We start from the raw sequence: 21851 nt of genomic DNA on the forward strand, positions 1-21851 counted from the left end.
AGAAGATCACTTGACGTGATTGTTGTCTGAAGCGAGTAGACTTCGTATGGGTATCAATTTTGCGCAACGTGCTATGAGACTGATGTAGAAAGACGGTATCATCTTGATCATGATCCTTCACTCCTTCTCACCTCCAAGAACATTCTCGGAAACCCTGGCCCTGCTCATCAAATCATCCAGCTCTTGCAAGACATGCTCCTGGCTGTTCACACCTCCCTCCTCGCCGCCCTCCGAGCCCCTCTGAAGTGCATATCCCGGCGATGACAAGCTGTTGTGCAGCACGGCCTGCACTTGCTCGAGCCCGAGATCCTCGCCGTCCACGGCGTGCGCGTACGTGTACGCGACGCGGACATAGTTCTTGATGTCGCGCCCGTTGAGCTGGATCCGTCCCAGCGTCTCGTACATCTCCTCGGTCCAGAGGGAGCGCTCCTTGTTGTCGCGCGTCGCGCGCTGCAGGTGGTGGCGCCAGATGTTGGTGCGCGAGGCCACGTCGAGCTCATTGTACTTGAGGGTGACGTGGATGCGGTTCTGTTCGGGAATGATTCTCAATCGTCAGCCAATGTCTACGACGAATCATACATTCAGCACAGAGGGTAGGGTGCGGGCGGGCCTCACAAAGAAGGCATCGTCAAAGTCGTCGCGGCGGTTCGTGGTGAGAAACAACATGCCCCGGTAGTACTCGAGCATACGCAAGAAGACTGTGCAGGTGTGGATGTGTTAGCATGAGACATATCCGAGGCCAAAGTGTTGGGTCGACGGGCGAATCTCACCAGCAACGACCGAGTTGCGTTCCAGGTTATCCGTGGTCCGCTGGCTCATCAGGACGTCGGCCTCGTCTAAGAGCACCACAGCATCCCACCTCGCACCCATCTTGAAGATGGTCTGCAGCTCGCTCTCTAGGACGCTGACCTTGGTGCTCAGTTCGCCGGCACTGATGTGGTACAGCGGTCGCTCTGCCACTTCAGCAACACTCTCTGTCGTCCGCCAGGTCAGTGTTAGCCTTGACAATGCCACGAGAATGTGCTGGGCAACTCACCGGCTGTCAGGGTCTTTCCCAGGCCGGGCGGACCATAGAGGAGAAAGATCAGGCCTCTTCCCTTGCCCTCTATGACGTCATCGTATGATCCGTCTTTGCTCCTCCTGAAGCCCTCGACCAGTCTGCGGATGAATTGCTTCTTGTGCGACGGCATTTGGAGTGACAAGAACGGATCTCCATTGTATTCGATCTTGGATAGGTGGTTGACCTTGACCATCTTGACCCAGAGTTTCTGCTTGAGCGCAAACGCAGCCGTGACGTTGCGGCAGATCATGTAGTCGTCATCCTCTAGCACTATGTTCTTTGGCTGTTTGTAGGCTGTCGTGTCAATGTCGCCCCAGACACCAGTCTTCTGGATCCAGTTTGCCGGTACGAGGCCTGGTTGGAACGGGCCAGTCTCTTTCTTTGCTGGGGCTTTGCTCTTGCCTGCAGCCTCGCTGGGAGTGCCGTCGCTCTTGGTGGGGAGGAGCGGCGCAGGTTTCGGCAGGGCATCTTTGAGGCAGTACGCGACGATGCTGCCTCTGTCATCGCTGACATCACCAATGCTGCTCTGCTTGAGTCGATCAACAATGACGCGCTCGTCAAGCTGGGCCACCTCGAGTTAGCCATCGACCACATGCTGTGCTCTCGCAGAAAACTCGTGTACTCACATCAATGACCTTTTTCGCAAACTGCTCTCTAATCTCCTCGCCCTTTCCAGAATTCAGCAGGTACGCCGGGCCTTTTGCTTTCCAGACGGTGTACGGCTGTTTGCACATTTCAATGTAATCTTTCCCCCTGCGGATCAGGGCCTCCCGGATCGAATGCTGGCTCCGCGCCTCGAGGAACCGCAGCGGGACGAACTTCAAGTTGGGGTCGGTCAGCTCTCGCAAGCCCTCAAAGTACTCAATCTTCTTGACCTTGGTCTTGACTCTGTAGTTGCTGCCGTTGTGCGTGCCGAACAGGAGAATGAGCTCCCAGGACGGCTTGCCGCCGCGCCCGCCGTCATAGTCGGGCGTGATGGACTCCAGGATGAAGCACTGGCTGTCCTCGACCGCCTGGCCCGGGCGGATCCGCACAACGGGCTCGTAGGGGCGGAAGATCATCCACAGCATGAAGAACGAGATCCTCCCCTGCTTCACCACCTGGGTCTCGTACGTCTCGATCTCGCGCTCGTGGCACATGGGCGAGCGGATGAAGCGCACCAGCTGTGTGAGCCCGATGCGCGTGTTTGCGGTCATTGAGGCGTCGTCGCCGCCGCCGCCGCGCTGCACGCGCTGCTCCAGCTCGTCCTTGAGGAAGAACAGGCAGCGGAAGGGGTGCTCGATGGTGAGGACAGTGGTCGTCAGGTCGAGCTCCTTGTGGTTGTGCGCGATCTCGCGGAAGACGTTGACGATCCCGGCATTCTGGATCTCGAGCCGCCACACGAGGCTCTTGCCGCTGCCGATGACGGCCTTGAGGAGCACAGGGTATGCGCGGAAAGGGTCCGACTCCTCCTCCGCGGCGTTGCCGTTCTCATCGCCGTCCTCCTTGTCAAAGGAGTAGCTCTGGAACTCTATCACGTGCTTGCTGCCCTTTGGGTCCTTGAACTGGATCACAGTCTTGAGCTCCGGGACCGACGTGGAAGTGCCGTCCGCGCCGTAGCTTGCGTAGGGGTCGTCGCCGTCGTTCTGTGTCGTGGCGAACGGCTGAGCGCTCGTGTCTGCGGTGCGGATGGCATCCACTGACTCGGGGATGAAGCGTCCGCTGAGCACCCTGTTGTAAAGGGCAGCTGTTTTCTCGGTTGACCTGCCCATTGTCATCGTGGCTCCTGTACCCCAGACTGGTTCGAATGGATTAATCTGTGACGTACGTCTAGGACGAGGGCACTTGACGGAGCGAGCTATGGGGCATCTAGCAAGATATCAGATGACACTCGATCTCTTTCTAGCCCCAGGCCTAACCCGTGGGTCTCTCTCTCCATGGGAGGCCCATAATGTTCTGAGGGCGGGGCGGCAAGCGGCCTCTGGACAAGAGGAAAATCCCCCCTGCTGCAGAAACCCCCAAGCTACTGCAGTCAGCATCAGCTGAAACCAATGAGGCCTGCAGGTTCTCGGCTGAGGACCCCTGCAACAGGGCTGAGCAACTACCATATAGTCCGGGATGGGCCGCTACCGCTACCCGCCCTTCCCCAAATAGCTGTCGAAGCGGTTCAGGGTCCAGGTGTTGGACCGCAGTGCAGTGGCTATGGCCGCGCCTGGACGCTGACCCCCGCGTTTTGAGGGACAGGATGCCTCAGCTGTGCACGCTCATTCCTGCCCAACTCTGTATTTTGCCCCCTGTATGACAAACCAGCCGTGGAGGCCGCAGCAATAGCGGGCTGCCTCGAAGTGAGACGTCGGACCTTGACACCTGACCTGGACAAGCTGGTTACCTGATAAGCTTCCCGGGTGGCCGCCCTGTAATAACTCGTACTTGCCCGATGCCCATCTGTTTTGACCAGGCAGTTTAACGCCGTCTATCTTTGCCAAGAGAATCCAGCTTCGTTGTCCTCGTCGACCGATTATCGTAGCTCGTCATGGTAAAACCAAAACGCAGAGCGTACGCCGCCTTTGGGGCGGACTCCCCGGTCAAAAATGCGCAAGAGAAAGGTAGCAACACGAGCGAGTCCTCGGACTCACAACCCATCCAGCAGGACGCTCAGCAGTTCCCCGCGACGGTCACACTGCAGACGAGCAAGAAAGCCGTGCTCAAGTTTGCCTATGCTCACAACGAGGACAAGGCCTACACCAAAGAGAAGAAGACGACCACGGCGACGATCCACAAGCTCGACGATATCACGGCCTATGACATCTCGGACCAGGAAGAGGGCGCGCTCTGGGACATTGAGATCGAGCGGCTGCTCAAGGCGGTCGGGACCCGCGAGGCCATGGCCACGAACTATGCCAAGGTCGTCGAGTTTCCCGAGCCCGCCACCGAGCGGTCTTTCGACAGCCTGGCCAACCTGGCGGACCAGCTGCTCATCAACCTGCACATCTGCCGTGTCGACAACGGGACCGTGCTGTACGAGCTGTCCAACGAGGACCACAACGACCAGGAGTACCAGAACAGCTTCCGGATCCTGTCGGACCGGCAGGAGGCCGACTCCAAGGACAAGCCGGCGGCCGAGGCGCGCGTGAGCGACACAGACCTCGTGCAGTACTGCGCGCTCGTGGACACGGCGACGCTCGTGTGCTGCCGGATGGCGGTGGCCGGGTTCGAGGACAAGGACTGGCACGCGCTGGTCATTGCGTCGCTGGCAAAGTACTCGGCCAAGCTGAAAGTGCTGGCCATGGACCCCGGCCGGTTCACGCAGCGGAGCATCAACATGGCCGGTCGGTCGAAGCAGTACAAGACGATGCTGGACGGGATCGGCAACACCCTCCGGCGGATGCAGGAGCGCTCCAGCCAGTGGAAGTCGGCGGGCGGCAAGAGGAGGAAGAAGAAGGACGGCGGAGACAAGGGAGACAGCAACGATGCGGACAACAAGGACGACGACGATGACGATGATGATGACGACGACGACTACTACTACGGATACGACTACGAAGCTGGCATGGGCGCAGGGTACGGATACTATGGCCATCATCTGCCCTACGGCGGTGCCATCGACGGGCCCATCAACCTGGGCCTGGGGATGGGACCTGGCGGAGGCCGGATGGGCATGGGCCTGGGGATGGGTGGGATGCACCACAACAACTTCATGGGAATGCCGATGGGCCCGCGTATGAACAACTACATGGGCATCGGCGGTGGGCCAATGATTGGCGGCTGGTATGGTGCTGGAAAGTCACTGTACAGCGACGCCCGGCTCAAGGAGATGGAGGCCTTCACCAAGAAGAAGATGCAGAGGGAGGGCGTCTCCTACTTTGCCTACATGACGCTCATCAACAGCTGGACCTCGTCGACGCTGCTCTTCATCTTTCAGCAGCTCAAGGGCAGCTTCGTGAGCGACCTACCGAGCGACGGCTTCGACCTGTGCTCGGTCCTGTACGAAGCTGGCACGATCGACTGCACTGTTCCCGTGCTGCTGCATCAGGACCGAGGCGCCGAGCTGGCAGGCACCAACGACCTCAGCCTGATCCAGTACTCCTATATGGGCTACTGGCTGGCCCACAGAGCAGCGGCCAGCTTCAAGGAGGACGCCAGGAGCAGCACTGGCAGTGTGGCCAAGGGGGGGCCCGGCTCGTCATCGGGCACCACCATTCGGGTCGAGATCAACCACGAGAGCACCGAGGGTCGCCAGTACTCGCAGCAGCGCGGTGACAATTTGCCGCCCGTGGAGCGCGACAGCCCTGACACCATCGAGGTCCGCCCGCAGAACATGTCGCAGGTGCTCTCGGTCATGATCCCGCTGCTGTGCACATCGCCCGACTTTGGCTCGACGCTCAACTACTCAGTGCAAGGGCTGCGCAAGCTCTTCTCCATCGACGTCCAGGACCACCAGCTGCCGAAGCCCCCTCGCTTTACGGGGATTGTCTCGATCCGCACCCCGGCGTTCGAGGCCCGGAGCCTGGGCTGCCTCCCGCACTCGGACTTCAAGTCGCTGTCGTGGTCGATCCTGGCCGAGCGGGACCGACACTCGACACTCGCCCTGAAGCACACGACGACACAGACCTGGGAGAAGACGGGGGCCTACCAGCGGCAACAGCAGGTCCAAGACCTACGCGTGCGGCAGCTGCAGTTGGCGAGGGACGCGAGCCAGTGGGTGTTTGAGGAGGCGGCGATCCGGGTCGACTGCGCGGGCTACGTGTACACGGTGCTCGCCATCTGCGGAACCATCGCGCTGGGCGGGCTGATGCTGGGCATCTTCCTGGGCACCTTTGTGCGGGACAGCATCGTGCTCCAGGGGGTCGACCCGTTTGGCTTCACGAGCTACAGCTGGCTCATTGCCGCGTTCATCATGCTCATTGCCAAGTCGACGCGGGTCAACGAGTGGCCGTGGCGGGATTTCCTGCTGCGGCGCGTGACCTGCCGGTCCCTGAGCGAGCTGCACGCCGTCACGGGCGTCGACGAGCAGGACCTGCTCGCGTACCTCCTGACCATGGAGTACGAGAACGTCCTGCGCACCTCGGGCCCGCACAACTCGGTCTTTATGCGCCGCGCCGGCCCCGCCGAGGGCTTCTCGATCGACGTCAAGCCCCAGATGCGCACGCTGCTCGGCGCCGGCCTCATCTTTGTCAAGGTCCTCCTCCGCAAGGAGCCCACGCTCGTCTGCCTCGACTTCCGCGCAGGGCTCAAGGAGGGCCGCAGCTCCATCCGCCACAAGGGCACCCTCGAGCACACCGACATCCACTGCCGCTATCCCCCCGGCGCCGGCGATCGTGTCCAGGACGTCGTGCTGAACCAGCAGCCGCGCCATCTCGACCTGCACGGCCAGCAGTGGGACCGCATCTTGGGGATATATCACGACTGGGATCGGATGGTGCGGTGATGTTGCGTTGGCCTGTTCTTGATAATGGGGACTTCATGTGCTCCGAGTATTTTCTTTTTTTAATGATATTCAGTGGATTGATTGTAAATCTGCCCAATCTTTGACTATTGTTTCTCCATTCTTGTCGAATAGGTGCCCTGTGATCAGAATCGTCCTCGTGATCGCTTTCAGGAACCGTCTTGGTGCCTTCCCGCACGCGCCCTTCTCGGAAACCTCCCATCGTAGCTTCGTCTCAGTTACTTAGTCCAAATAATTACGGGCTTGAAACTTGGGCATTGACGGTGACTGGATTTATGTCATGACTGCTTGACAGGATTTGGAAAGTTGGTGTAGGTTTGTTATCATCTTCATCCATGCCGATATGCACTTTGGCAAATCTTAGTCCCAAACTAAAATAATTGTCTTCGATGGTCGTTGCCATGCGCTGCTGGTGGGAGCGATTGTGGATTGAATTATCCAAGCACCGCAGGTTCTATTCTATTTTAAGCTCTGGCTTCTTCAACAAATCACAACACACATCGGTCCGATGGTCTAGTGGTATGATTCTCGCTTAGGGTACACCCTTAGTACATCACCAAGCCCAGCTTGGTCTGATTTGCGAGAGGCCCCGGGTTCGAATCCCGGTCGGACCCGATCAAGCCCAAGAAATCATTCTGGGGGTTTCTTTTTGCAGGTTTTTGGGCCATTGGCCCGTGGGGTCACGGATGAGAGTCAATGGTATCGATTGTTTTCAGCGGAAGGGTCATTTTGGGAAGTTGAGCAAACGTTGTATGAGTGACATCGTCACGCCCTAATTGTCAGCACGTTCGCCCCTGTGAGAACTGTGTAATCCACTATTTACACTCGAGATCCGTCGATAGGTACGCTGCTTTGGTGCTTACAAACCTCCTGCATGTTACAGTCACAAGTTCGGCAGTGTCAAGTCGTCCTCTGTACCTAATTCTGAATTCCTAATTATCTGGTCGGTGGGAAGGGCGCGACGTTGCATTGGCCTGATGATTCACAGTCCCTGGGCTGCATGCTGGTTGCCCCTGAACGGTCCAATAATCAGCCGCCCACAAATTGCGTACAGGCTCAGCAAGTCACTACCGGGCGAGTGCTCCGCATTGCATGGCTGCCGGCCACCAGTAAGTGCCCTCCATGTCAGACGCGGGGCCCCGGGCGGCGGGCTCCGGTGCAAGCTCTGCCGAGTTACTCATACTCATCCTGCGGGGTCACGCCGGGCCCGGCCATCCCGCGCGGGCTGGGGTGGCGGCAGCACTTTGGCTGGGCATCAACTTTGACGCGGCTCTGCTTGACCTTGTGTAAGACACATTGGCTTTGCTGGTCTCGAGCATGGCCGTATATAAGCACAACAAGTAACATTAGATTCTCTGTCTGGTCACGAGAGCAGTTCCCCAGCATCAATTGCTTTCCCGGTACTATTCTTATCAAATCACAAAATCTCGAAGCCATGGCCTCCAACGCGAACTCAACCACAGACGCCCCGGCCGCCGTCCCGGAGCACCTCAAGGACCGCGTCAAGGCATCCTACGACGCCATCGCGACCGAGTACAACGACTGGACAAAGGATCACTGGCACATCAAGACCCAGTACCTAGACAAGCTGCTGGGCCACCTCGAGAGCGCTCCTCCCGCCAAGGGCGACAGCACCCCGGCCCAGCCCCGGCGCTACCTCGAGCTCGGCTGCGGCGCCGGCGTGCCCATCCTCGACACCCTGCTCGCCCGCGACCCGGCCACCACCGTCGTCGCCAACGATCTGTCCACCGCGCAGATCGACCTCGCGCGCAGCCACCTCGCCAAGCACGGCGCCGGCCGCGTCGAGTACGCGCCGGGGGACATGCTGGCCCTCGACTTCCCCGCTAACTCGTTCGACGCCGTCATCGCGCTCTACAGCATCTGCCACCTCCCGCCCGCCGAGCAGGTCGACATGTTCCGCAAGCTGGGCGGCTGGGTCAAGCCCGGCGGCGGGGTCCTCGTCAACGTCACCAACGAGGTGAACAAGGGCCTGACGCTGGACACGTGGCTCGCCGACGACAAAGGCTGGATGTACTGGAGCGGCCTGGGGCCCGAGGAGACGCTGAAAGTGGTCCGGGAGCAGGCCGGGCTGGACGTGGTCGAGACGGCGGTCGACGGCGGCGTGGACGATACCTTCTTCTGGATTATCGCGAGGAAGGGCGGGGGCGTGTCTACTTGAGCGCGAGGGGTTGGTTCTCTGTTGAAGAGGTGGTGGTTGGTCAAAAATGGTGAACTTGGCAGACTGGGACCGCATTTTCTTTTTGCTTTTTTTCTTCTTCTTCCTCTTTTTGGTTGGAATGTCGAAGGTTTATTGCCAACACGAACTCGCATGCATAATCTTTTGCTGGGATTTTCTCCAAACAGGACAACAGACGTACAAACTAGAGATGCAGGAAGGTTGCGACTGAAAAATAGGAACCAGGTTGGACGTCAAAGGTTATGCATTTCGTTTCTCAGTGTTTGAATGGAGGCACTACAGGTAGTCTTGTTCTACTGCTACAATCATGTCCGGACAGCTCCGCGATGCTGCCCATCGAGACTCCTTGCATCAAAGTTCCCTGGGGTCTTAGTTGAGGGGTCGCGGAGGGCGGACTGGATCTTCAAACACGATAACACGATAACACGGTACTATCCCGCCTCTATTAGCGAGAAGTCGTGGGTCGTACACACACAAACACGAGGCCCGATGCTGTCATTCATGATAGTCCTCCCCCATTGAGGCCGTTGTACCGGCGGTGTCTGATGCAAACCGGCCGAGGCTCGGACCGACCTCGTCGGACCTCTGCCAGCTCTTTCCGCCGCCGGATTCAAGCGCGGCATAATACCCTTCCCATGCCCAGCGTCGGCCCCATCGCGATCAAGAGTCAATTTACCCCAGATCTGGCTCAAACTTTTGCTACTTGCTCAAGCAGCACACGGCATGTAAGAATTTCGCCTTGCCCGTTGTTCTCACAGTTTCGTAAGAGACAATGCACGGCGAGAGCAGAGTCGTGGCCCAGCAGCAACTTTTTGTCCCGGAACCGACGTCACCGTCCAGTGAGTTTTCCATGGAAACTCATATATGGCAACGGGATGGCGACTCGCTTAACGACCACCGCCCTGGGCGAGGCTCAACGTCTTGCCCACATCGTCGTGGACGACCACGGCAGCCGCGTAAAAGGTGCCGCCGAGGACGCACGTAGGGTCCTGGACCTGCAGCGCCAGCGAGCAGATGGACGGGTCCCGGGCGCCAGGGCCCTGGACCATGTTGCGGTACGGCAGCTTGATCGTGACCTTTTCGCCCGCGGCCAGGCCGGTGAAGACGAGGTCGAGCGTGGCGTCGGCGGGGATGTCGTTGCAGGGGGCCGGGTAGGCGAGGTTGACGTACGGCGCGTTCTCGACCAGGCCCGTCTTGGCCTGCAGGTCCGCGGCGTCGAGGGGAAAAGTCAGGCCGTGGGTGCCCGAGTCGACGAGGCAGTCTGGGATGACGCCGCTCGGGGGCGTGAAGATGTCGATGGCCTGCGACTCGGCGGCCGGGTCGTCGATGCGGGTCCCGCGGACCTCGGGCAGCGCCGCGTAGTAGAAGCCGCCCTCGGGCTGCGTCTGGTTGACCGTCACCAGGCTGCCCGTGTAGTGGGACGCGTCCGGGACGGCCCCGAAGAGCAGGGTGCCCGTCTGCGGGTCGTTGACGTCGCCGGGCAGGGCGTCGAACCACATGGAGAAGACTGTGTCGGTCACGAGGCCGTCGGCGAGCAGGTTGTCGCGGAAGCGCGGGCCGTTGCCCACGTAGGGCGAGAGGCCGAGGATGCTCTTGTCATAATAGATCTCGCACGAGCGGTCCTTGATGATGGCGTAGTCGCAGATGCTGACCTGCTGGTTGGGCATCGGCGGGTAGTCGGTGCTGCTGCCGAAGCCCAGCGTGTCGTTGAGCCCAAAGGGGCACGCGATGATCTTGCCGTTGCCGCCGTACGCATAGGTGGCGCGCCCCGTCGTCTGGTTCGTGTGCGTCGATGACGCCGGCCAGTCGAAAAAGGGCTCTGCGGTGCGGTTGCATGGGCCCGGGACAAAGAGGTACGGCGAGCCGCTGTTGACCGTGGCATTGGGGCCCCAGACCCAGAAGCCCGGGCTGCCCGTGTCGATGACGGTCTGGATGGGGCCGGACGCAGGCGTGCCCCAGGTAAAGTTGGCAAGCACCTGTGTGCTGACATACGGCTCGTAGTATACGGGCATCGAGACCGTATTGGCCGCGGCGGCCGCGACGGCGGGAAGTGCGACGGCGACCATTGTGGATGGCTGCTGTAAGAGTGAGCGACAGTGAGCGGAAACGTTGGGACAGGCAGACAATAACAACAAGCGGAGGGACGTGTGAGGACGTCAATGCCGAGAATCAAAAGCCCGACACAGCTAGCTGGCTAGCATGGATGAAGTGAGTGAGCCTTGATTTATACTGCGTACTGCAAGACGCTTGACTCGGGTTTCTTGAGGCCACCGCGGGAGCAGCCAGCGCATGGCGTGCAATTACACTTCCCTGCCAGGGATCGGCGGTGGTGCTGGGGTGGCCAGTGTAATTACCTCGTGTCCAGGATAAGTCCCACAACGCCGGCACGGCAGGGCTGCAACACGAGCGAACGGTGCAGGGTTCTCGGGCATCGAGCGCGGCACGGGCCCCTGATCTCGCTGCTTGACAGGCGTCGCAACAAGGAAGGTCGGGGCGCCTCTGCCAGATTGCAGCGTCATGGGCACACGGCAATCTGCGATGCGCCAAAATGCCATCCCTGCCATGCCACTGCCGTCCGATCCCCAGTATAACTGCCGTCTGGGCAGGTCCACCAAAAGCTTCTTAAATCAACGTGCTCGGCCGCCCAGGCGGCGTCGGCCACCCGAGAGTGTCTGGTCTCGCCTGCCTGCGGGATCAATCCTGTGTTCGACTACTCTTTCTTTGCTTGAGGGTGATCCGTCACCTATACCTACCCTCATCATGTGGTCCAGCATTTCCCTTGTCCTCGCAATCCTGGCCTTGCCAGGCCACGGGGCGTCGCTGCCGCCATCAGCGTCGCCAGTGCTCGTTGTCCACGAACGGGCAGCCATCCCGGAGGCATGGACTCGTGTGCGCGCCGCCGACGATGACGAGGTCCTGTCGCTGCGTATCGCAGTCAAGCAGCACCGAGCCCTCGATGAGGCTGACATTCTCGCCCGCAGCAACCCGGCCTCGCCCCTCTACGGCCAGTATCTCGGTGCCCGGGACCTGCGCCAGCTGCTGGACGATGCCACGACCCACGATGCTCGAAAGTTGTCGTGGGCTGTCGTCGAGCGCTGGGTGGCCGACAACGCCATTGCCGTCGTGCGCCGCAGCTCCAGCAGCATCCACGTCGAGATGACGGCTCGCCAGGCTCGCAGCGCCCTGGTGGCCTCCTTCTCGCTCTACACCAACAGCCGTGACGAGGACGGGGCCGTCCACGCCCGCACCGAGCAGTACTCGCTGCCCTCGCACGTCAGCCGCCACGTCGACTACGTCTATCCCACTGTCCACTTCTTTGGCGCGCGGTCTACAAAGGACGCCCCCAAGACACTCGAGGCCCGGCAGCGTTTGCCCGAGGGCCCCTTTGACTGCACCAAGTACAACTGTCCCCGTAACATCTCGGAGCGCTACGCCATAGATTATACACCTGCCTCACGGTCAGCCAGCACTCTCGCCATTGCTGGCTTCCTCGAGCAGTACCCCAGCCACGAGGACTGGTCCTCCTTCATGACCAAGTTTGTCGGTACCACCCAAGAACGCTACAGCACCGTCACGCTCGACGGCGGCCTCGATCCGGACACAGTGGAGGCTTCAGGTTCGGAGGCCATGCTGGATCTTGAGTACTCGACCCCGTTCACGGGGCCCCTGGCTGTTACTTACTACTCTGTCGGCGGACGGGCTCCGACCCTCGGGCAGCCCGGCAACGTGACCGTACCTGCGGACGAGTCCGAGAACGAGCCGTTCCTCGACTTCTTCGACCACCTCCTTGCCCAGGAGACTGTCCCCCAGGTCATCACCATGTCCTACACGGACGACGAGCAGACGGTCCCCTACAGCTATGCCGTCGAGGTATGTGAGCGAATCTCCCAGCTCGCCCTTCGCGGTGTCACCGTCCTCGCCGCCAGCGGCGATGCCGGCACCCAGGGCACGCGGAGGAGCGACTGCAAGGGACCCGACAACGAGGACCGCTTCGTCCCGACCTTCCCGGCCTCTTGCCCGTGGGTCACCACCGTCGGCGCCACGGCGGCCTACGGCGGGCCCGCGTCCTACTCGTCTGGCGGCTTCTCCAACTACTTTGCGCGCCCGGCCTGGCAGCAGGACGCCGTGCAGGGGTACCTGGACCTCATGGCTGACGGCACCGTAGCCCAGCCCAACACGACGTGGTTCAACAGCTCCGGCCGGGGGTACCCGGACCTCTCGCTCCTCGGCAATGACTACCTCGTCGTGTGGCGTGGCTTCGCCCAGCCTCTCAAGGGCACCTCGGCCTCGACCCCCGTCGTCGCCTCCATGGTCGCCCTCCTCAACGACCTGCGCCTCGCGCAGGGCAAGCCCGTCCTCGGCTTCCTCAACCCGCGCCTCTACGCGGCGGCCGCGAGTGTCTCCAACAACACCGCGGCATTCATAGATGTGTTGGATGGGCGCATCAATGGGTGTGCCAGCGCCGAGCACGCGGAGCCGGGGTTCGAGGCTGCGGCGGGCTGGGACGCGGCCTCGGGGCTTGGAGAGCCGCTATTCAAGCAGCTACGGGCGCTTCTTGTATGAAACGTGGGGCCATATACACAAGTCTACATACATAAATACACATGACCTATAAACACATCTACAAACACACATACACATGTACGACGTGACACCGGCGGGGCGGCTTATCGCCAGCGATGTCGGTTTGATAGTACCCAAGACCAAAGTGCTCGTTTCGTGTTAAGAAACTGAGTTGGGTTTCGCCAACAGAAGAATACGGCCTGCGTGGAAGAATCCGATTGATGAGTGGTTTTCGTCATTGGCGTGTCTCCAGACGATGTCGTTGCCTGTGCTTGGAAGTTGACCGAGGCACTGGTGGATTGCACTATTACAGAAAGCAGTAGGAGTAAGGGAAAGTCTCACTTCCGTCTGCTAATCCTGCTCCACCAGCGGGAAGATCAAAAGGATTAGGGCAACGCGGCGCGTGTCTGGTTCGCGGATCATGCAAAAGGTATTGAATCAGCGTTGAGAGACACTCTTTGGCACTCCTATACATCATTTTGGGGATCGCTGATGGAAGTTGCTCAATGATGGCTGCCCATGCTGAGGTGACGAATGTTGCCATGGACATCGAACGGTGTTTTGCCCCAGGATCACAACCTGCTGCGCGCACACGGAGGCATGTGCAACAGCTTGCGAGAATTCTGACCAGTAGCTGAAAATCCAGCCTAAAAGAGTCGTCTGGGGCCAAGCTATCGCGATTCCACGCCCTGAAAAAGATATGGGAGAGTTTGGAGGGTTCCCGAGTTTGGCTGAATGCCGTGGATCGAGGTACTGTACATGCGCACGAGTGTTAACACGGTGTACTGCTCAATCACAATCAACTAGTAGGTATTGTGACATGTATGGTGGACGAATCGGGGAGAAGGGCCCGTGATAGCCGTTCGAAGGGCGTATGCCTATCCCGAGATGGCAATTGGTCACGCCCCTGTCCTGCGACGTCGAACAAGAGTCAAGACACGCACGCAATCTACATGCACAACAGCGGTAAGCATTCTAGGCCGTTCTAGATTACCGCTAGCCCCTGCAAGGAACGATGGCACGTTCGTCGAGTACTATAAAAAGACGCCTGATACTAACCGGGAATGCCGCAACCCCGGCTCGTTCCGTATTTTGTTGGCAGCATCTCCGTCGACAACCTCTTTGGGTATTGACGGTCTTGCGGCAGTCCGGAAACCATGGCCAGGAACTCTCCATGAGCCCGTAAGCTGCTAGTGCTGGGCTGGCATCATCTGAGTGTCCAGCAATTCGCGTATCGAATTTTCATAGCCTGAATTGTCGAGGCTGCCAACGGAAAACGCCGTCAGCGTAGTGGTAAGTCATTTACACGTCACCCGTCACCCGTCACCCGTCACTCAGAAGTCGGCCAAGCTGCCGGAACACGAATGGGAACAAGTTCTCCGCGCCTGGCCAGCTCCACGCAACTCGTGCGCCAGCCACGGCAGTTCCACATCGTCTCATCGAGAAAAGGGGGAGCTGGCCGCGGAGGAATAGAATGGAGCAGCGGCACGAATCCCCATGGAACGTTGCTCGCGCGCGTACATACAGACGGCTCTGCCCAGCCCGCACCGCACCGCAACCGCACCGGGCCACGTGCGCGCTCGGACTGAAACAGGATGCATATCCCAAGCGCCCACCAGGAGCCTCCTCAACCCGCATTTGCCTAAATCGGCTAGTCCGACGACTTTTTCCGATCTGGTTCTAGGCCACTCGCTCTCCTTGCAGCCGTTGTACGATCCAAGGACAAGGAAGAGGCAAGCCAGCCTTTCCCCATACGTTGGGCGGCTGATAGTCAGGATCAGACCAGGCCCACGAGGATCGGGAGAACCAGAGGACGTGGATCTTGCCGTTTGGCGAGTTCCATTTGTGGGCAGCCTGGGCAGCTCCCCCGCAGAACTTTGTGTCTGTGCGTGTAACATGGTGATATGTAGTTGTCGGCCCCTTTTTGGTGAAATTGAAGACTATTGGTTCCCGCGATGCATAGAGAATTCCCGGGTGTTTCTTGTTGGTCGAGCGGACGACGTCCCGACCACGGCATTTCCCGCCTGGCGCGCGGGTGAGTGATGCACGTCCTTGGCTTCATCCATGTCAGCCCATGCCCCGACGAGATGGATGGATACCTGCCCCGAACCCTGCATGCACACTTTGGAGTAGCATCGATCAGAGGTGTCCGACAAAACGGGCTTGGCGTCCGTCTTCTGGAAGAGATGGGAACGGAGGACCCCAATCGGTGTGCGTCCTCCAGGCGGAGCCCAGTCCGGACCTCGCTGGCCAAGCCGTGAGAGGTGGGAACATACGAGCCACACTCCCGGGGACGCTGTGGCCATTTCGCTCCTGCGCTCCGTCTCATCACCGGCAAGTCCCGTGGCCAGAGGCAGCGCTTGAAGTCACATGCATTGTGCTCGTTCAAGCACGTCCGCCCTGGGGTGTCAAGTGCGAGAATGCGACTAGGACGCCGAAGCTAGTAGGCACATGGCGCCGAGCTCTCTCTCTCTCTCTCTCTCTAGATGCCCTGGATTCCCGGTCTTGTCCGTGAAGGTGACGGGACGCCGATCTCTGCCGCGCATCAGAGCCTCTACATGTACAGTGGTGGGGACAAGGGGATGCGTAAGCCGCGCTTGCAAAGGCATCAGAATCAGCAAGGAGCAGCGCGGAGGATCACATGAGCGACGGGCAGAGGAGCAGACTGGGTGGTGGGGTTTCCCCGATGGACAGGACAGGACAGGTCAAGTCCCATCTCACAGCGCGAGATGCTAGCGTCACAGGGCCCCATTGGCGCGGGCCTGAGCGTCCGACGGCTGTCTTCTGACTGGCTGGGCTTCGGGCAAAGACCCTGCAGCAGGCCAGGCAGGGTGGTGCTAAGGTTTGGACTTGACATGGGTGGGCAGGGGCTGCCCCTGGCTGCCACGGGGCATCTCGTCCTGAGCGCTGGGGGGGGGCTGACCAGACTGGCACTGACCACCAACGCTGTTGCTGGCCGTGTTCTAGGCGCTCCCTCTCTCCAGGGCACGATGCAGGAATCGCCTGATGTTCAAATAGTCCCGGCCATGGGGTACGGCAGCAGCCGTGTACTTGCAGATCAGAGGGCTCAGGGGCTTCCTACCGGACAACCTAGTGGGCGAGAGCAACCGCCAGCACAAGACTGCCGACCGTGTCACGGCCCGAAAAGAGGAGCGGGCCTCAGCTGGTCGGCAATAATTGACAAGCCAGCATGCGGGCAGCAGTGCGCCGATCGCCTGCCAAAAGTGGTTCAGACGTGCTGGGGCATGGTCACACAGAGCGACTGCCGCTCAGGGTCTTGCAGGAGTTGGCTCCGGGACCGCCAGCAAGCATATGGAATCATCCTCTGTTCGGGGCTCCCAGGCTGGGCCACAGCCTCGCAGTCGCTCGCCTTACTTGTCATTTAGTCAGCGTGCCGCCGTTCCAAACAGACGCGGCATGACCAAGGACCCCCCGCGGGGCCGTCTGCATCCTGGCTAGCAGTTTTGGGCACAGATACATCGTGACCTTGGTTCGCGAAGCCAAGCCCTGCTAGCTCATTGCCCGCTGGCGGCAGCGACTGTGCTGCCAGCTCCCACTCACTGTGAGCGGAGCATTTCGGCCGAGACCCTGGTCCCCCTGCGGGAATTGCTTCCCTCAGAATCTCCCGCCTGCCCCCCTCGAGGCCCTCCTCTCTACTCGAGTTCACGCTGTGCTTGCCCCGATTCCCTCCCCGCTGCCCATGTCCGCACCAGAGACGGTTCTTTCGCCGGGGCTAGAGTGCAATAGCCACGTGATTGGGAACTCTGGTGTCCAAGTGCCCATCGGCGGCTGTTCACGGGAGGACCCCAAGGGAACAATGTAATGGCCAATGTAATGGAGAAGCAGGGGGCCTACGTAATCACTGGTTGCAACGAGCAGCAGCCGTCCTGTCTATCGGCCTCGGCGATGCCGTCCCGCTGCCGGCCAAGTGTCTGCTAGCCCGTGTCTGCCCACCCACCACCCATCACTGCCGTTCTGTGTGACCAGCCGGCAGGAGGAGTGGAGAGTCCGTGTCCCCATCAAAGCCCACCACCACCACCTTTTCCTGTCGTCCTGTCCGGCGCAGCAAGTACAAAGGGCCCTGTGCCCCAGCGGACCTCCCTGACCGGAGGGACCCACGGTCTGGACCCTGCGCCCGCCATGGTCCGTCCGCCTCTGGTACAAAGCCCGCTGGCCTCCCCTTCGCGGCCGTCCATGCCCAAAGCGTCACTTTATATCTGTTTCCCATGATTGCCATAGAGACGTCACAATCCCATCGTCTGTGTGGCCGCCCGGTGTCCTCGCCGTCTCCCCGTCCTTCATACAGAACATTGCCCACACAAACATTCCAACACCGCAGTCGACGCCCGGCGCAGTCAGTCTTGACAACCAGCCCATTGTTATCCTCAGGCCGTGCCAGTTTCTCGCCTCTCCGCACTTGCTTTGATCGCCATCGCTTGCAGACACGCTACCGCTCCCGCAGCAGAACTGGGATCCTTTGACACCCTGGGCAACTAGCCTACCCCAATTCTGGATGCGCGCGTCTTGATATTATGCTCAGGTACAATTCCGACTTTTTCTTTTTCCATGGGGGTGTCTCCCATTGCCAGCAAACGCAAACTGACTTGCCAATCACCAACCAAAGTATCGAGCCCGGGTCTAGCACTCGACGACACAATCCCCTTGCCCACAAGCGCAAAGTATCCCTCGCATACCGGCCTCGCGCGATCGCCATCAGCTACAACAAGATCGCCATGACCAGCATCTCGTTCAATCCGGATGCCGCCATCACGGCGGCCGGCAAGGCAGACACCACAGGCCCCTCGACGGCATCGACGCAGCTCAGCCCGTCCCTCACGACCATCACCGTCAACGAGATTGCCCACGGCAGCGACTCGACAGGGCCGTCGTCGCCAGAGAGCTACCACCACCACAACAGCAGCGATGCCATCGCACACAGCAGCCCGCCGTCTCCAATCGCAGCCACCACCACCACCACCACCACCACAACAACAACAGCCACTAGAAAACAGAAGCAGCACCCGCACCTCCTCCTCAACACCAGCCTGCACTCGCAGCACAACCCCCACGCCGCCACAGCAGCCGGCGAAACATCCGCAGAAACCAGCATGGTCGTGCAGATGGCCGTCGACGAGCTGCGCGCCATGGGCGAGACACTGCGCATCGCAAACAAGCAGCAGCAGCGCATGATTGAGGAGACCATGAGTCAGTGGCGGCTCCAGCAGCAGCAACAGCAACAACCCCAGCACCAGCACCAACAGCAGCAGCAGTACGGCGCGGGCCAGATGTCTCACGCCCACGCACACACGACTGCCACCACGACGGCACCAGTGGTGGGCGCCACAATGGCACCGTCTCAGTAGAAAAAAGGCACAGCTACCCTGTCGCTGTCGATTCATTGCGGGAAAACCCCCGCCATCGCGAAATGACCGCGGTTATTTCTTGCTAAGGGTACACACCGTCGTGTTGATCGAAACTCGTACTTTGGATTCAAAAATCGAATTTGAGACCATTGGGGGGACGGGCAATAAGGCCCCATGCGCCAAAGCTGTTTTAGCAGCGATGCGACCGCTCCCCCACGCCCCCCCTGCCTTTGCCCGAGACAAAGTTCCAGCTGTGGGAAGCCATGAACGCCGCATGCGCGTGTTCAGGACATGGCCGGCACCTTGCCATTACCACGAGGGCGGCGATATGTTGCTTTGGTGTCGCGCGCGGGCGGATGCGGTCTCGTCGCTCCAGTACAAGCGTCAGCAGACCCGTACAACCATGGCTCAAGTGTACCTCTCGATCCGCGTTGCAAGATGTTTGCTGGGCCGGCGCGAACGGGAACTTGTGTGTGCGCCAGTGCATATCAATAGAGATGTGGCACACAGACAAAAAAGTCCGACAGCGGGAGGCGCGAGAAACAGCCACATTCATAAACCCCGAAGCCCCGACTGGGACTGGCACGAAACGAGCGCCTGGTCCGAACTGCCTGGCATGAGCGGTCCAAGAAGCCATGACTAGGCACGCCCTCAGTGGCGGAGGACAAGAGCGCCAGCGGCGGTTTGAGGTTTTGCAATCTGTCGCAGGGCTCGGCGTCCGCCTCTGATATACAGACATGGGCGGTGGCATGTACGGCATCGCGCGTTGCTCCATCACGTGACAGCTGTCCGTACAAAAGCCTTTGTGGAGGCAATGGTGCTATTGAGCGCTCAGCTGGTCTTTTGGGAGAGGTGCGAGCACACTCTGAGCAGCGTTGCTTCGTTGGGTTGTAGGATAACAATGACGCTCCGAGTAGCGGTCAGGTTATTCCTGTGTGCGGTCCGGAGGTGTTTTATCACTGTGCGGTTTCCGTGGCAAAGTGCTCGCTTTCATGGATCATTTCTGAAATGTCCCGATGGCTTTTATGCCAGTGATTTTGGAGCGCAAGCAAGCGAATTAGCGGATGATAGACTTGTTTTTTATGAATACCATTTGCTATTGCATCTTTTAATGTCCACTCTTCCTGGTAACACTCCCCAGCTAGGCAAAGCGAAGCGGGAAATACTCAATATAAACACCGCCTAGCAGACGATGGCTGTGTATCGCTGATATATCTGGCCTGGCCACTATGCGGAGGGGTAGTATCCTATATAGTCTACTTTTATGTTGCCGGCCAGTTCAATCAGCAGTTGCCTATACCGAGCATCTGCAGTGTACCGTTCCTCACAAGACAGTAGGCTCCAGCAGCCCAAACAGATCCCTCTCCGAGTCGAGCACGGCCATGACATCGTAGGGCAGCGTGACCATGGGGGTGGTGTGCCCAAAGTCGACGCCAAACAAGATGGGAAAGTCCCTGCCCAGCACGTCCACCAGCCTGCCCTCGCACAGCAACTCCCTGATCACGCGCTTATACTCGCCCCTCTGCTCCGCCGAGTCGTACCCGTACGGCCTGCCCACCACCAGCCCGGCCGCCTCGTCAAACACGCCCTGCGCCACGAGGTCCGCGATCGCGGCCTGCACTCTGGGGAGGGGGTTCCCGCCGTCCTCGTCGTCCCCCATCGCCGTCTCGAGGAACACGATCCGGCCCTTCCAGTCCGGCACGATGGCCCTCACGGCCCCGACCCGCGCCACCACCGTCAGGCACCCGCCAAACAGGCGGCCCTCGGCTCTGCCCCCGCGGATCCACTCCCAGCCAAACGTGTTGGGCGCCAGCGCGGGCGGGACGTGCGCGTGGGAGTCGCCCTTGCTCCAGAACGCATCACCCCGGGGCGCATAGTGCATCGCGCGGGGGAACGCCGGCACGACGCTCCTCCCCAGGGGCGTGATGACCCGGAACAGGTTGTCCTCGCAGAACTTGACGGGTGAGTTGTCCGCATCCCCGCCTGGCAGGTCCGCCGTGGGTATGACGGCCTGACCCAGCTCCGGGATGATGCACGGGCCGTAGAACGTGCGCAGGCCCGTGAACGCGTGCAGGAACCAGTGGAAGCCCGTGATGTCCGAGTAGCCCACAAAGATCTTTGGGTTCTCGCGAATCGCGGCGTGCAGGGCCGTGTCGGCGACCAGCGCGGGCAGCAGCTCCGTGAAGGTGGGCCCGCCGATGGTGCAGACCACGGCGTCGATGGACGGGTCGGTAAAGGCCGTGCGGATCTCGGCCAGGCGGTTCTGGATGCCCGACTGGATGCTCGTGTCGCGCGTGTAGAGCTCGCGCACCTTGTACCCGCGCGAGGTGAGCAGCGCGAGGCCCCGGGACACCACGGATGGGTAGATGTGATTGAGTCGGGCAGAGGGGGAGATTATGCCAATGGTAGACCCTGGCTCGAGAGCCTTAGGGGTAATTGGGGACGGGGACATTGTGGGGTGGGTGCTGTCGTGCGTGTTGTTGCTCGGCCTGCTGTGTTGGTCAAAGTTGACGATGGGAAAAGGGAACAACAGCTGCGAGTTGTGCAGCTGCTTTATATGCTCGGACTTCCCCGTCACGAGAACCTCATGGCCTCGGAAACAATGGGCTCTGTCTGGCTGAAGCAATCGTGGCAGCCCCCGGCCGGCGAGGTCGTTTAAGGTTCTGACAGTGACGGCGTTTAGCCGGCTCGTGGTGGGATGGACCCCTGCTTCAAGTGGGATGACTAGGGGTCTCGGGGTCCGTGGGCGATGGCGTGCCAAGCCTTAGTAGTGAAGCCTTAGTCGCCGTAATTGATTCCCACCTCATTGTGCCTGTCCCTTTGTCTCAGCCCCCGTGCTTGTGCCACCCAAGGACCGAGGGAACGCCCGCCTTATCGTGCTGGTCGCGCTCTAGATATCAGTTGCAGAAATACAGGACGTGTCCTGTATAGCCAAGTTTAATGGCCAGCAGGGCATACAAGGGACATCACCGCGTGTTTATCTACCCAGAGACGTGGCCCGCTGAGGCTTCAGGAATCTCGCAGACCGAGACTGATTCAACGCTAGAGTAGGCGACAACGGGGTATCCGAACAATCACAAACGATAATTCTCTCAGTGTTGGACCGCAGTGAGGCGGGAGCAAACGCGTCAATCTATTGGGTGCCAGTCCAGCTGTTTGCGGTCTTCAGGATGGCACAGAGCAGCACAGGGCAGCAGGCAATATTAGCACGAGTGATGTAGCAGGAGAGTCGGTCACGATGGG

At 60.1% G+C, this 21851-nt stretch overlaps 8 protein-coding genes and 1 non-coding gene across 9 annotated transcripts; 5 read left to right on the forward strand and 4 right to left on the reverse strand.

Annotated features, from left to right (window-relative positions):
* Positions 1-36: 36 nt before the first annotated feature.
* B0I36DRAFT_338730 (uncharacterized protein) lies at positions 37-2891 on the reverse strand. The gene is made up of 5 exons (XM_046155803.1): positions 1687-2891; positions 1037-1622; positions 771-974; positions 616-698; positions 37-528 (listed from the first exon to the last, which is right to left on the reverse strand). Exons 1-5 carry the CDS (start codon positions 2815-2817, stop codon positions 118-120), a joined length of 2415 nt encoding a protein of 804 aa, XP_046005406.1. The 5' UTR covers positions 2818-2891; the 3' UTR covers positions 37-117.
* A 578-nt stretch (positions 2892-3469) lies between these two features.
* B0I36DRAFT_338732 (uncharacterized protein) lies at positions 3470-4617 on the forward strand. The gene has a single exon (XM_046155804.1). It carries the CDS (start codon positions 3631-3633, stop codon positions 4171-4173), a length of 543 nt encoding a protein of 180 aa, XP_046005407.1. The 5' UTR covers positions 3470-3630; the 3' UTR covers positions 4174-4617.
* On the forward strand, positions 4480-6564 carry B0I36DRAFT_338733 (uncharacterized protein). Its single transcript, XM_046155805.1, has one exon. The coding sequence runs from the start codon at positions 4590-4592 to the stop codon at positions 6465-6467; it is 1878 nt and encodes a 625-aa protein (XP_046005408.1). The 5' UTR covers positions 4480-4589; the 3' UTR covers positions 6468-6564.
* Positions 6565-6987: 423 nt separating this feature from the next.
* On the forward strand, positions 6988-7099 carry B0I36DRAFT_t198. The gene has a single exon. It is a non-coding gene; the product is annotated as a tRNA-Pro (tRNA).
* A 679-nt stretch (positions 7100-7778) lies between these two features.
* B0I36DRAFT_338735 (methyltransferase) lies at positions 7779-8922 on the forward strand. The gene has a single exon (XM_046155806.1). It carries the CDS (start codon positions 7921-7923, stop codon positions 8662-8664), a length of 744 nt encoding a protein of 247 aa, XP_046005409.1. The 5' UTR covers positions 7779-7920; the 3' UTR covers positions 8665-8922.
* A 647-nt stretch (positions 8923-9569) lies between these two features.
* Positions 9570-10748, reverse strand: B0I36DRAFT_378159 (aspartic peptidase domain-containing protein; the record flags this gene model as incomplete). Its single annotated transcript, XM_046160641.1, has 1 exon — positions 9570-10748. The coding sequence occupies one exon, from the start codon at positions 10746-10748 to the stop codon at positions 9570-9572; it is 1179 nt and encodes a 392-aa protein (XP_046005410.1).
* A 579-nt stretch (positions 10749-11327) lies between these two features.
* Positions 11328-13310, forward strand: B0I36DRAFT_338737 (tripeptidyl-peptidase 1). The gene has a single exon (XM_046155807.1). It carries the CDS (start codon positions 11443-11445, stop codon positions 13243-13245), a length of 1803 nt encoding a protein of 600 aa, XP_046005411.1. The 5' UTR covers positions 11328-11442; the 3' UTR covers positions 13246-13310.
* Positions 13311-17738: 4428 nt separating this feature from the next.
* Positions 17739-18644, reverse strand: B0I36DRAFT_355657 (uncharacterized protein; the record flags this gene model as incomplete). Its single annotated transcript, XM_046157457.1, has 1 exon — positions 17739-18644. One exon carries the CDS (start codon positions 18642-18644, stop codon positions 17739-17741), a length of 906 nt encoding a protein of 301 aa, XP_046005412.1.
* A 1288-nt stretch (positions 18645-19932) lies between these two features.
* Positions 19933-21060, reverse strand: B0I36DRAFT_255655 (peptidase family S66; the record flags this gene model as incomplete). Its single annotated transcript, XM_046150894.1, has 1 exon — positions 19933-21060. The coding sequence occupies one exon, from the start codon at positions 21058-21060 to the stop codon at positions 19933-19935; it is 1128 nt and encodes a 375-aa protein (XP_046005413.1).
* Between the last annotated feature and the right edge of the window lie 791 nt (positions 21061-21851).

This window comes from Microdochium trichocladiopsis, assembly GCF_020744255.1.
Source record: "Microdochium trichocladiopsis strain MPI-CAGE-CH-0230 chromosome Unknown B0I36scaffold_13, whole genome shotgun sequence".
In the NCBI taxonomy this organism is placed as follows: domain Eukaryota; kingdom Fungi; phylum Ascomycota; class Sordariomycetes; order Xylariales; family Microdochiaceae; genus Microdochium; species Microdochium trichocladiopsis.

Bases quoted from the DNA above. Each gene is read 5' to 3' on its own strand.
- B0I36DRAFT_338732 (XM_046155804.1), top strand. From the start codon at position 3,631: ATGCGCAAGAGAAAGGTAGCAACACGAGCGAGTCCTCGGACTCACAAC.
- B0I36DRAFT_338735 (XM_046155806.1), top strand. From the start codon at position 7,921: ATGGCCTCCAACGCGAACTCAACCACAGACGCCCCGGCCGCCGTCCCG.
- B0I36DRAFT_338730 (XM_046155803.1), bottom strand. From the start codon at position 2,817: ATGACAATGGGCAGGTCAACCGAGAAAACAGCTGCCCTTTACAACAGG. The intron at 1,623-1,686 runs GTGAGTACACGA...GAGGTGGCCCAG, and splicing joins TTGCGAAAAAGGTCATTGAT to CTTGACGAGCGCGTCATTGT. The intron at 975-1,036 runs GTGAGTTGCCCA...GGCGGACGACAG, and splicing joins GGGAAAGACCCTGACAGCCG to AGAGTGTTGCTGAAGTGGCA.
- B0I36DRAFT_338737 (XM_046155807.1), top strand. From the start codon at position 11,443: ATGTGGTCCAGCATTTCCCTTGTCCTCGCAATCCTGGCCTTGCCAGGC.
- B0I36DRAFT_338733 (XM_046155805.1), top strand. From the start codon at position 4,590: ATGGGCGCAGGGTACGGATACTATGGCCATCATCTGCCCTACGGCGGT.